This window comes from Typopeltis vanoorti, chromosome 19 (genome assembly GCF_054136105.1).
Source record: "Typopeltis vanoorti isolate ZY-2024b chromosome 19, IOZ_Tvanoo_1.0, whole genome shotgun sequence".
NCBI classification, from domain to species: domain Eukaryota; kingdom Metazoa; phylum Arthropoda; class Arachnida; order Uropygi; family Thelyphonidae; genus Typopeltis; species Typopeltis vanoorti.
The window spans coordinates 11,107,655-11,122,474 of NC_143567.1; the positions used below are offsets into that span (position 1 = coordinate 11,107,655).

Sequence of the window (14,820 nt, forward strand, 5' to 3'; positions counted from 1 at the left end):
GTAATCACATGCTCTGTTAGCCCCAGTTTGTTTTATTTCTTGGAAGTAATGCAGCATTGATTTTCAGAGATGTGGAAAGAATACAGTCCACGTAGCAGAATTTATCATTTGGAGATGGTATCGTAGAGTTGATTAAATTAATAACTGAATTCATAATAATAATAACATTAATAATTGTGAAGGTGATGGAGATACTTCAAGTTATGAGAAATGCATTCTAAAACACCTTTAATGTATGGGATAACAATTCTATAAATGTTATCTCTTCTAATAGCAAGTTGAAGAAAATGGTTGATGCTCTAAATTGTTCTGAGATTGTAATCATTTGGCCATTTTTTTGATTGCAAAAATTTATTTTTTGAAGCCACTTGGACAAGGAACAGATAATATGAGCTCTTGAAAGAAGGCATTTAATAATAATACTATATTTCTGTGAGATAGTGAACTGAGATAGTGTGATGGCTATACTGAATAGACAAGGAAGGTTTGCAAAAAACAGATGTAATTTAATCATTCTTAATTAATCGACTTGGTTGATTAATTTAAGGATTATATTTTGATGAATTTATTATAATGAATAACACAAAGCCTCTGTAACCCAGTTGATATAGATGAAGTCCTTTGGTCAGAAAGAGCTGGGTTTGATTCCCCATCAGTGACGTGAGGAACTTCATCTGGTCTCTTTTGACAAAAAATGAGAGCCGGTCTCACATGGAGGTAGGGCAGTTTTTCCCCCACCTGGAAACTAGGGTTTTTACACAGGACACACTGGGAGGCACAGGGTTAACCACCTTATCATCGAGGATAGTTGGGGTTACAAAGTTCAAAAAGATCTTGACACCGTAAAAGATAAAAGAAGAGGATTAAGTATGAACAACACACTGTTATACCTTCCATTGTATACAACACTCAGAAAGAATTAAAACAGAATTTAATAATTCCTATATTTCGTTCCAGTCACTGAGACATCTTCAGGGATTACAAAAAAAACTAATGTAACATATACACAAATACCACACAATACTAAGCCCAACCATGTGAGTGACTCTAAAGTCCTAACTAGGTGGAGAGGCCTCTAAGAGCAGTTGCAGGAGGCATGGAATGTAAGGTGGGATCTATGGAAATAAGTGTTTCCCAAATCTTAGGAAGCTTAATGCAACAGTATTTATTAAGATTTGGTTAATTTCTGAGAGCTGCTGCTGATTCTTAAAATAGTCTCTCTTTTTTGAATTTGCTGTGGTGGAGCATGGTGGTTTTTTCCATGAGAACCTGTGGGTTGTATCCAAGACATGGTCAGCCAAGCCTGACTGACCATAGTCATGGTTGCAGATGTATGACTTGTGTTCCTCCAGGCGGATGGTTGCTGATCTGTCTGTCTGTCCAAAGTATGCCAGCTTACAGGAACAGGGTACTTTATAAACTCCAGGGACTGAGAGAGCTGATCTTTTGTGGAATGGACAAGGGTAGCAAGTTTGTGGTGGGGCTTAAATGCTGTGTGTAGGTTGCACTTTTTTGAAATCTTGGCTATTTTTTCTGATGTGCCATGGATGTAGGGTATGGTGATGGCATTTCCAAACTCTTTCTGAAGAGAAGACCAAGGAATGGGGGAGGAACTGATTATTTTTATAATACTGTGATCGCTGTAGCCATTGGAGAGGAAAGTGTTAAGTATATGGTCAAGCTCAGTTGTAAGGGAAGTTCCACTGGAACAAAGATTGTGGGCTCTCTTGGTTAGAGTTTTAATAATGCCATATTGTTGAGCGGGGTGGTGGGAGAGTTTGTGAATGTATCTGCCTGTGTGCGTAGGTTTTCTATATACAGTGAAGGAAAGTGTACCGTTAGGAAGGCGTGTAACTAAGGTGTCTAGGAAGGGTAAACAATTGTTCTTTTCCTTTTGCATCATAAACTGGATTCTTGGATGTTGGCTGTTGAAGTGACTGAGGAAGGAGTCCAATGTGTCTGGGCCATGAGGCTAAATAGAGAATACATCATCTACATATCTTTGCCAGATAGATGGTTTGAGAGGGGCTCAGGTCAACATTTGTCAACATTCCAGGCCACCTACAACCATCCTTAGCGAGCGCTCCACCTAGTTAGGACTTTAGAGTCACCCATATGGTTGGGCTTAGTATTGTGTAGTATTTGTGTATATGTTACCTTAGTTTTTTGTAATCCCTGAAGATGTCTCAGTGACTGAGACGAAATATAGGAAGTATTAAATTCTGTTTTAATCCTTTCTGAGTGCTGTATACAATCCATTAAGCCACCAATATGACTGTTATACCTTCAACAATCATTTACTATTCGATAACTTACTTTTAAATAGTGAAAAATCATAATTTTATTACTGCACATCAAAGTTTAATCATTTGATTATTTTCACAATTGTGTTTTTTTTTATTATCATTCTAATATGTCTATTATGTTTTTTTTTTATTTATTCTACTTTTATTATGAAAAATATATGCAGTTATGGTAGAATATGTAAAGTTCCCATTATTAAATTTGAGATCCCCCCCCCCCAAAAAAAATATTAATAATTTTTTCACTATAAAAAGCCCACTAAATTTTACAAGTGATATTCTGCTGTTTTCATGGAAATTGATTCCATATAAGCATTTTGAATGATCCCAGAATTGTTATAATATCTACATAATAAAGATGCTTTTTAAAAGTATCATCCTGCTTACAGATTGCTTTCTCAAGTGTAGCATATAACTATCTTATTTGTCAACTAATGTGAATATATTTTACTTTAATAAAGATACAATTATCAATCATACAAATATAAAATTCCATCCAACACAAATCAAAATCCTTCCATATATGATGTAAATGTACAAAATGCTCTTCAACATCAATCAACATCTTCAAAGCAAAAAACATATTGTTTGTTACAAAATAAGAGCAATCAACCAGAGTTGTGGAAACTATTCAAATTATAATTGTAAAAGGAACTAATGTCCTATCAGTTTTAATAATGGCAAACCGTGAGCAGACATATAAATACAAAATTAATAACGGAAAAACTCACATAAAAAGATTAATTAATAGTACAATTTTCACCTGTGTGTCACAGGCATCTTCAGTACATTTTAAGCTTAAATTAAACAATAACTGACAATTCCAAAAAGCGCCACCTACGTAGCTAGTGTAAGATAACTAAAAAGGTCAATATTTCCTAACAAATAAAAAAAAAATTATATATACAATAAAAAGTTAGGAAAGATTAGCTGAATTATAAAGTACTATCTCCCATAAAGGGGATAGATGTAAACCATTAGATTCCACATCTTAATTATCCAGGTGTTTACCAGATTCCTTGCTCTTGTGGATTATCTTATTTCGGACAAACAGGAAGATATGCCTCTATTCGGCTAGAAGAACACCAGTCTTATATTCAATACCTTGAACCTGAACAGTCTGGACTTGCAGAACATGCCATCGTCACTAGACACAGAGTTCATTGGAAAAAGACAAGAGTCCACAAAAGTCGGTTTCTCGTGGAACGGCTTTATAAAGAAACATGTGAAACTTTACTTTACTCGCCTAACTTAAACAGATCTGATGGTTTACGTCTATCCCCTTTATGGGAGATAGTACTTTATAATTCAGCTAATCTTTCCCAACTTTTTATTGTATATATAATTTTTTTTTTTCTTAGGAAATTTATTGACCTTTTTAGATATCTTACACACTAGCTACTTAGGTGGCGCTTTTTGGAATTGTCAGTTATTGTTTAATTTGAGCTTAAAATGTACTGAGGATGCCTGTGACACACAAGCAAAAATTATACTATTAAATAATCATTTTACGTGAGTTTATCCGTTATTAATTTTGTATTTAATGTCCTATCATGGTGTTGGATAACTAGGAGTTGGATAAGAAGAAGAAAAGCAAGACAAGATATGATCTTCATATAACCATATCTATTCTGACATTCTCCTAAATCTTTGGTGTATTAATGTAGCCATAATTAAGGTTAGAAGCTTTCACGCTGATTAAAAACAGTCTCTCAGAAATCCATAGCATGGTCTGCCATTACGACTTGTCATAATGATGATAGTGAATACAGCAGTTTTATAATCTCAATGGTAGATGTTAATAGTTCTGTCTGTAAATCTGTCTAAGTAAGACAAGTTTCAGGCATTCTGGTATTTGAATCTTTATAAACTCCAGGTTGTGTAAATGGATGACTACTAGTATAATGCGTGTTTAAAAAATGGCATAGAGATAATATTTATGAAGAACTTCAGCTATTTGCAGATGACCAAGGATACAATGATGAAAATAGAAAGTATTATGTCTATATCATAAGGATTATAGCCACTGACTACAAATATATGGCAATGATAACCAAGTTTCTATGGTTGTTGAAAGTTTTTTTTCACTTGATTATACTATGAATTAAAGATGCCAAGAAATTATATCTTGGTTTCATCCTTTATCCAAGTGTAAGCAAACAAAGTTTGCATGTGTGAAGTCATTAGCGTCTATATACAAGTAGCCCAGTCACTTCATGACTGGGCTACTTGTATATAGAGGCTAATGACTTCACATTGATTGCCTTAGTACCTCATAATGCAACACACATATTCTTACAGACATATACATTTCCCATAATGCTATGCATTATGGGAAAGGTACACTACCCATAAGTGATACCAAGGTTCTTAAGTTCTTAAAAGAACTGGGAGATGGACTGAGTCCTTGGCTCTTTATCCCGTCATCAGAATGAAGAAAATCTGTGTGGATAGGTTGTTATTGAGCTAAAAGCTCTAGTCATGGCTGGGTAACAGCAATAGCCGAGCCTCAGTTAAAACTTCACTGGCTACAGCATTGCCACTTGTTACCCTGGAAGTCCTAAAAAGGACTTTGAAAATCAGTGATACCAAGGTTGAAGTGATGCAGAAGTCATATTTCCATATACAAGTAGTCAAAAGGTGTCCCACCTTATTACTAAAATACTCTGGATTAGAGATAGATGTTGCAATTTTTTTTTCACTTGGTTATACTATAAATTAAAGATACCAGGAAATTATATTCTTGGTTTCATCCTTTATCTAAATGTAAGCAAACAAAGCTTGCACATGAAGTCACTTCGTGACTGAGCTACTTGTATCAATTGCTTTAGTATCCATAATGCAACACATATCCTATATACAAGTAGCCCAGTCTTTTTGTGATTTCACACATAAACTTTGTTTGCTTACACTTTAATAAAGGATGAAAACAAAAATATAATTTCTTGCATCTTTAATTTATGAGTTTTTGTGGGCAATAACTGTCATTAAATAAGTAATGACACCTGGTTCTCTATGTAGGTATTTATACAAAAAATTCACTTCTATCTAATACAGGTTAAGTGGTTTGCTGATATTTTAAAATCTCATGCAACTAACAAGGCTGGAGATGATATATTAGATTGCCTTTGGTATTTGGTGATAATTAAACTATTTAATGACTATTTCTGATTAAGTATTAAAATTAGGAATTATATTTACTGATGGATACTGACAAAGATAATATCAATTCATAAGGGGGAAACACTGTATAAAACAGAGAACCATCGGCTAATTAGTCATAGGATAACTTGACAACGTGAAAAATTAATTAGGAACTGTATCCAGTAGAGACTTCATAGGGTTTGCTCACTGAGAAACACAAATAGTTCAGTAAATGTCAGTCAATTTGACAAATCTGGTAATTTATAAGTTATGGAAATAGTGGGAAGCAATGGATATGACATAACTTACTTTGATTTCAGCAAAGTTCCCTGATATCAACCTGATAAAGGTGCATCAACTGAGTACCAGGGATTTAGTCAGAGGTGAGCAATAGACTCAAACATACAAATACTGGTCCTTAAGAAGTTCACGAAGCAGGAGGAATTATACTGAAAACTCTTTGCAAGTTAACCCTGAGAGACTACACGGATGTACACTGAGTTAGCTTTGCATTAGGAATACCCACCTAATAACACTTTCGTGCACCTCTCTGTGCAATCACAGTTCGCGGCACCTAGGAACAGATTCCACAAGATGTCGAACATCCTCCATGCATGTAACCTGACCCATGTCCGCTGCAGAAATTGTCAGTTGACAGTTCATGCTCATTCATGGAGGAGGATCAGCAGTTCTCACACCCCATTCTAGCATATCCCACACATGTTCAATTAGGTTACAGTCAGGGGAGTTTGGGGGCAAAGGCAACAAATTTTCCGGCTTGTGGAAAATTTGTTGTGTTCCTCTAACCACTCAGTAGTTGTACAAGCCCAATAACAAGGTGCATAGACCTCCTGCAGATACAGTCAGCTAACAGGTCCCTGAAGCATTCACCATTCAGTGTTTGTGGGATGATAACCAATGGATATAGGGCATGTTAGGACACACCCACTGGCCTGTTGAACCCCAACTGTGCAACCAGGGGATAGGGCTTCATGCTCTTTTGCGATGCTTGGTTGTCATCATGGGTACCCTTATTGGTCTCCAGCTGTGGAACCCCAGGCGAAGCAAGGTAGGAGAATGATGCATGTTGAAATGAGTCGAACTGGCCTGCTGTTGTACTAGTAAGCGACTTGTGTAACTGTTGCACATTGGTGCATGCAATTCTCACATGCCCATTCTAACACATCCCACACATGTTCAATTAGATTACAGTCAGGAGAGTTCGAGGGCAAAGGCAATGTGGTGAATTTGTTATGTTCCTCTAACCACTCCATAGTTGTATGAGCTTGATAACAAAGTGTGTTGTCTTGTTAAAAGATGGCTGTGTCATGAAATATGACACTCACCTCTAGGATCAAGTTTAATTCTCATCATATCGGAAGGAATATTTATGTGGCTATTTTCGAGTGAAGATAAGTTAGTTGATTTCATATGCAAGCAGCAGGGTTTTTCTTTCAAGAAACTCGGGATTTTCATCTTGCATACAGGCAAATCAGCCAGGGAACAGAAAAATGAGTAGGGTAGTAGACAGCACAGTAGGCAGTTTATAAATGTAGTGCATTGATTATGGATTATATAGTGGTTAAGGTGGTGTAGTGTTCTCTGCCACAATCAGTCTTAACTGAACTGATGTATAACATAAGAAAAAAATAAGTATGAAAATGGCAAAATGTTCTGGAGGTTATTGAAGAGAGGAAAGAAATGGAGGAAAGAGTACTATACTTTTTATGAAAAAAAAAAGTACCATAAAGTACTCTAAGTTTCTCTCATAAAAACCGAAGAAAAGAGATATTCTGAATGTCTAGAGTAATTGCTTAAATCATTCAAATGAAAAGCAGCGACAAAATAATAGCAGAAATTATTCAAGAGGAATGCAGTCACAGTACATAGATAGTATTTGGAGTACAATAACCAGATGTCAAAAATAAGAATTATTTTGATTGGATGATCATTAATTATTTATTAATTTTATTTAAAATGCAAAAAATCAATCACACTGTAACAGTGCGAAAGTAACTCCGGCTAGCAGTCCTACAGGTCTGCGCGGTTAGCCTAGTGGCTTTGCGCTTCGCAACCATATGCCTGGGGAAGGAGTGTCCTAGGTTCGATTCCCGTCGGAGACGTGAGGAGCTGAAGGATCTTCCTCAGCCATAGCCAAGTTAGCCGGTCTTTTTCCGCCAGTTTATCTGGTGTTTTTCATCCCGCAAGCAGGCAAACCGGCCCCTTGAACACACAGCGATACAGCCAAGAATACCTTGAGGCATAGGAGTGACCATTCTATCCTCGTATTTCGGTTACGAAATCCAAGCATGCTTGGAAGGTTGTGGGCCTTAAAGGCCTGTTAAAGCCATTGGGATAGGATAGCAGTCCTACAATGTACCAGGCATGAACAATATCACTGCAGAGGCGAGATGGAATTCTAACTTAGAGGCATTATGTAGCTTACAATGATATGGTGTTAGATGGTTTCCTGAAAATGACCTTAATGTAACCAGGTCAAAAAGAATTTCATAGAAGTAATGTTCAAAGGAGTCAGACAGTTAGGAGTTGCATCTCCAGAGTTTAGTTTGGGACATGTTATTAGACATATTCCTCAATGATTTAGATTTATGGACTAATAATAAAAAATTTTATTTGCTGACAATGTGAAATTGAGTAATGTAGTGAATTATCCTGATAACCTGAAAAATCTTTTCAGCATGATCTTAAGGTTGAACAAGGAAGTAGAAATTTAAAATTTAGTCTGGAGAAATGAAAATGCATTTGATAATCAAGTGGGACAAATGAATACAAACTGAATTGGAAAGATTTGGAAAGTGTCACTAAATATAAACATCTCAATATTATGGTGGATAAGGAATTTAAGTTCAGATTCATATTTGTAAGAAGTAACACACTGTGGGTTGTTAGCCTAATTAAAAGAAGCATGAACTGCAAGGAAGAGGTTTTACAAGTCTCTGATCAGGTCAATCACAGATTATAGCTCTCACATACAGACTTCTAATGGGCATTTAAAGAACTGAAAGTATGTAGAGAAGATTCAAAAAGTATTGAAGGATTACATCATAAAAATTAAAATCTAGATTCATTAACTTTCATTTGTATGACTTAACAGGAGAAGGAGCAGAGACTTAACTGAAGCTAATATAAATTAAGTCATTGTAAATGTAACATACATATCAACTCTATTACACTTGTTGAAACTATTAGTGGCATAATAAGAAGCAATATGAGTGGATCATGTTATAACATGATCTCCTTATATTATTATCATTAGCTGGGACAGAATTTATAGAATGCTCTTTCCCAATTGTTATAGAAAGCAAAAGTGAGTGAAAAACTTTAAGAATGATGTAGATAAATGTTGAAGGTGGAGGAAAGGTTAAACGAGAGAGAACGTTAGTTGATATATCTAAATTAGTTTATGTAGTCAGGATAAACATTTAAGTCATGTCAAAATGAAGGATAATTATTTGAGTATAACTGTTTTTTTCTTGGTGTGTTGTTGAATAGGTGGTGCTGTATGTTGCTAATTATAGTTTACTTTGAGTTTTGAACATCAGTCAAGTGATAAATTAATTAGAAGTTAAGTAAACAGTAAGGGAAGTGTTATGCTTATTGTTATTGACTATTATCACTGATAACTTCTAAATAACAGTTCATAGGAACATTCCAAGAAAACAGTAATTGCATATAAGACATTTATCATATGTAACTAGGACTATTTATCTAATACTGTATATGTATAATAAAAAGGATGAGAGAAAGACATTAGGAATGAGGAAATGCAAGTCACAGTTGAAGTCTGAGAACTGAGGATGATAATTTACATGTTGGCCCACAGTGGCATTAGCTAGAACATTGCTGAACTATCAGTATTTGGAGTTGATTTTTCCTCTGGGTGCTCCAATTTTCTCCTAAAAAACTTGAAACAAGCCTAGAATAGTGTTCTGCTGCCTAAAAGCTGAAATAATAAACTAAAATTATAATAACTACTACTGAAGCAACAACATGGTCCTTTAAGAAGTGTGTGGATATGTCGTAAGGCAACAGTTTTCTTTTATTATATCTTCTGTAATGTGCATCTGCTTTGAAATTATGGTAGTCTGTTATAATTTAAGTTTCACTTTGTGCAATGACAAGTATGAACAACAGCAAAGTAGGTATTAAAAAACTGATGTCTGGGTATGGCACCATGAGACTAAAGAAGAGAGAATGATAAACAAAATCTAAAAGAGAATTCATGATGTAAAGATCCTTCCACATTATTTCCAATCTCATCCTATTTCAACCTGATCATTAAGTGCATTACTAAATAACTACAAAATAAAGATTAAAATTCTTGATATAACAGATTAAAAATTTTACAAATATGGCATTCAACTTTACGATTAAGAATATTCAGGCATGTTTTTTGTTTATTTTCTAATATTAAATTTTAATTAGTAAATAAACAATTTTTAGTTTGATGAGTTGGTTATACAATGGTGGCCCCAATGTATCACATCATTCAAAATTTTTCTTTCATCAAAAAAAATCAGCTAACACCCTTTTATTCCCATATACAGGGAGTAGACGAGGCCGTTTAGCCCTGAGTGGGCAGTTCAATCTCTACAGGTACCCAATCAGAGATAGCTGGCCCAAGGCTATCACTAATTAAGCAGCACACAGTGAAGAGGGAGGGCTCAACAAGTGCCTCCATCACCCTAACACTCGTATTTAATATCTGAAATAATGTGGGTTCAACGGTCGATTTTCTTGAGTTTGCGGGATGAAAAACCTGAGTTTCTTGGAGAAAAAAAACGCTTGCCCGTGCCAGAGATTGACTAACTCGGGAACCGGTCGAAAAAAGGCTTAGAAAAATTTCTTCTAGTTGCCGACTAGATTCGAAACCAAGAAGTCTTCCTTCGTGCGGTCAAGTGCCGTGGTGTGCAAACGCCACATCCACTGAGCTACACAGGGCTCCTGTGTTCTTTTCATATTTCTTTTTTCTTTCAATTCGATTTTCTTTCAAATTTTTCTTTCATATTGATAAATATCTTATTTTGATTTTTTTTAAAATTTAAAAACTTACTGATTCATTTTGGATGGGCAAGTTATTTACTTCTGAGTTTGAAGTAATTTCATCTGGTTTTATGCCAGATTCATCCAAAGCTGCAGATAGCAAATCTGGAACTTCTTCCACTTCTTTAGCAGACCTAGATAAAAAAAAAAAAAAAAAAAAAATTTAATTAATATCTATGATAAATTTTCAAATTTGACAAAAAACAGCTTTCCTGATATAAATATTTCTGCATAATCTTAATACAAAAAAAGAAATTAAAAAAAAAAAAACTATTTCACATGCTTTAAGATCAGAATTTTCCACACCTTTAGCACTGATAATCCAATTTGGCAATGTAATAGGACTTCAAAACTCAAACCAGTCCTAAAGCCTGAAACTACTAACAGATGAAAGTTGTCTCCCTGCAAATGATTATACTCAAAAGACACCAAAATTCTATACATGAACTTCATACTCTCTAATCTGAAACATTACACTCAACATTATGATCTCAACAGCAGATAAAAGGAAAACAATTCTTGATGGACATGGAGGATTATAGCTGAATGATTATTATTCTCTAAGACACTACTACCCATCATTATTAGGTAAAGTTTCAGCCTATGGATAGGAATATTATTAAATGTTATGAACATACCATACCATGGAAGAATAAGTTTTGCAATCACTTCAAGTTCCACCAAGACAGCTGATCATTAAGATCATTTATGAATTTATTAATTCACCTACCTATAGAATGAAAAGGTTCTTATCATAGCCTTCAAGTGCACAAGGCCATTCAAACATCATCCAGAATTCTGCAAACCCCCAGGGTTCAGTGAACAAATTCAGCTTTGATATCACATTTGTTTACCAACATTCCCTTAGCAAACATACCTTGAAATTTTTATCCGAGATTCTTCTGATATAGCTGATGTCTTCAATTTGTGATGTTCTAATCACCTGGTTACTTGAGCAGGCTAAACAAGATCTGCAATGAATCTTGTTTAGTCCACTTTTTTATCCTCTGGCTGTTAATTATTATTTAGAACAACTTGAACAACTTCCTTAAATATCAGTTCTGACATCCAGAACAATCTTATTATGGAAAGGAACAAGACAACAGACAACCCTTCACAGATAATCTACTACGTATGGTAATTTCTAAAATATTCTTGCCGAATCAATATACCTTAAACACACTATCATAAGAAGACAGAGAAGTCAGATCAACCCTCACTGAAACATCACATTGTAAAAACAATGCCCAGCAAAGCTCACATCACTATTTCACTCATGGATTAAATTGAAATAGTCCCTATATCACTCAAGCAGACATTACACCATTCCTCCTCACCCCACCATTGCTGCTACAAAGTAGTTTCAATTCCAAGTGCCAGCTATTTTCAAATCAGTTACCAGACTCTTAAAGTTCCCATTATCATGTTATATGAACATAGAAAAAACTTTCAAGTTTTATATCTAGTGAGAGGAGTTTCAATAGCTCAGTTAGTTTAGATAAACCCTTCGGTGGGAAAGACCTAGGTTCAAATACTGTCTACAACATGTGGAACCTTTATCAACTGTTTTCAATGAAACTGTGAGTTAGATGGGCTCATACAGAGGGGGAGGATTTTTCTCTCAGAAACTTGGGTTTTTCATCCCTCAAAAACACATCTACAGACAAAAGATACTGTGAGATGGAAGAGATCACAGTCTCACCATCTTAATCCTTCTACTGCACTTCATGGATCTCATAATATTCAACCTCCTCACTAAAGAAAAAGATATTTCATGAACATCAGAGACCATCTAATTTGATAACACATGTGCAGAAGTGGCATCACATGTCCATTTAGATTGGGTGTGCTGCGTAGCTTATGCAACCCGTGATACAAAATTCATGTCAATTTCACTGTATGATTGTATTGTTATCGATGTATGCATGTTTTAAGAGTGCATAGTACATCAGTGCTCATCTTAATTGTCCAATGCAATTAATTGTAGAATAGCTTTGAGTACTTTAATTGATCAATTAATATAATTTTAAATATGAAAAGTATAAAGATTAAATTAACAATAGCTATACTTAACAAGCACCATTTATTTGAGAAGCACAAAGGATTTACGCTTTGTGGTGAGATTAGATTATCATTGGTAAATTGGCCAGCCTGGCTGGTTGAGTAGTTAGTGTGTCTGCTCTCCAGTCAAGAAGCTGTGGGTTCGAATCCCGCCGTGAGCATGGATGTTTGCGATTGTCTGTGAATATCCTAGTGGTGGTGTTTGGCAGTAGATGGCATTGGTGTAGATGGTGGTTCATTGTAGTTAGTGGAGACAGAAAGTTGTAGAGTAGGTGCCCTCCCTTGATGAGTCTTTGGACTCCCTAGAGGTGTCATGTAATAATAATAAATACTAGAGTGAGACACCGATAATTTGAATTTTGATACAATTTTTATATTATTTTTATACCCAATCACTTGGGAAATTATTATTTTTCCAGATTGAACCAAAGAAAGGCTGAAATAACTCGTTTTACTTATTTATAATACACAAGTTCCAACCTCCTTCAACTATAATCAATCATAATTCACAAAAGTTCTGGCAGAAATTGGGACATTCAGGAGAAACATCAACACCGTTTCCCATTGTAAATATGGGCAAAAAAAAGTTATAAATTATTTATAGAAAATTACTTGTCTATGTTGGTGTTCTAAACATGTCAGTTAACACCTCACACATGTAAAACAGATGAAAATTAAAAAACAAAAGCAGCAACTCATGACAAATGACCAAGTTCAACTTGATTGGACTCCACTGGAATGCCAACAACTTGACAAGCTATGCCATCTGTGTGTCTGTTCAAACAGTTCAAAGGTGTATATGTATTTGTGACCGCATTGTGATCTATTAACACGGATGTGGTGTAATATTTAGGCATCAAAAAAAGTGTCCTCTTCATGCAGTATTAGTATATTGTGTTTAATTTTAGGAATCACACAAAGTCAATTAACAATTAGGGGAGTCTTTAGCATGAATAAATGCAACAATATAATATCAGTGTTATTGATATTCTGTGCACTGCACACCCAGAATATTTGTCCCTGATGTGCAGTAGAATTTTAGGTATCTACTAGCAATTATTATATCCCTTGCTTTAAATGAATGAATAAATGAAACCATTTATTATAGATAGACAGAGGTACACTATCTGATAAAAAATATCTGGACACCCCTTTGTAGTAGTAGAGGATATGGCTATATCATAACTATTGCTTACAGGCTTATAAAATGAGCACACGGTCTTGCAATCTTCATAGACAAACATTAACAATAAAATGAGCTGTACTGAAGAACTCAGTGACTTTCAAAGTGGAACTATCTTAGGATGCCACCTTTGCAACAACTTAGTTTGGGGAATTTTTGCCCTTCTGCAGCTGCCTTAATCAACTGTAAGTGATGTTATTGAGAAGTGGGAAAAATGCCTAGAGACAATAGCAAAGTTGCAGCCTGGTAGGTCACACAAAATAAGAGTGGCAGGAAAAAATTGCCTGCCTTCAAGTTGAAGCACTACTGAGTTCTAAAATGCCTCTGCAAGCAATACTAGCACCACAACAACTTCACTGAATTAAGAATATGGGTTTCCATGGGCTGTACAGCTCCACCCATACAAACCTAACATCAAGGGCAACTCAATGGCGGATGAAGTGGTGTAAAGCTCGCTGCTATTGAATCCAAACAGTGGAAATGTGTTCTAAGGAGTGACAAATCATGCTTCATCTGGCAGTAGAATGGACAAGTCTGGGTTTTGCAAATGCCAGGAGAATACAGCCCACCTGAATGTATTGGGCTAACTATGAAGTGTGGTGGAAGAGGCATCAAAATTTGCAGCTATTTTTTTTATGGGCAGGCTAGTTCTCCATAATTCTAATTAGAAATCCTAACACTCCGGCCTATAATGACATTCTAGACAATTTTGTGCTTCCCACTTTATAACAACAGTTCAGTTTAGGTACCTTTCTTGTATCAATATGACAATGTTCCTATCAGCAAAGCAAGGTCTGTGCAGAAATGATTTCATGAGATGGGCATGTTACCTCCATCGAACCCTATGGAATGAATTGGAACATCGACTGCAAGCTAGATCAGGTCATCTGACATCAGAAACTGACCTCACCAATGCTCTTCTGAAAAAACAGAAGGAAAATTACTCCAACACTGTACCAAAATTTAGCGGAAAACCTTCCAGATGACTGAAGGCTGTTGTAGCAGCGAAGCATGGATCAACATATTAATGACTTTCATATTGGAGTGAGCAGATATCTGGATATT

The 14,820-nt window shown here is 35.4% G+C and overlaps 1 protein-coding gene across 1 annotated transcript in view; it reads right to left on the reverse strand.

Annotated features, from left to right (window-relative positions):
- The window catches only part of LOC150095851 (protein strawberry notch homolog 1-like), a 527,670-nt gene that overhangs the window by 443,982 nt on the left and 68,868 nt on the right, over positions 1-14,820 (reverse strand). The window contains exon 2 of the mRNA XM_090409548.1: positions 10,522-10,645. Within this exon, the coding sequence (XP_090265674.1) occupies positions 10,522-10,645 (124 nt within the window). The remainder of the gene's footprint in view (positions 1-10,521; positions 10,646-14,820) is intronic.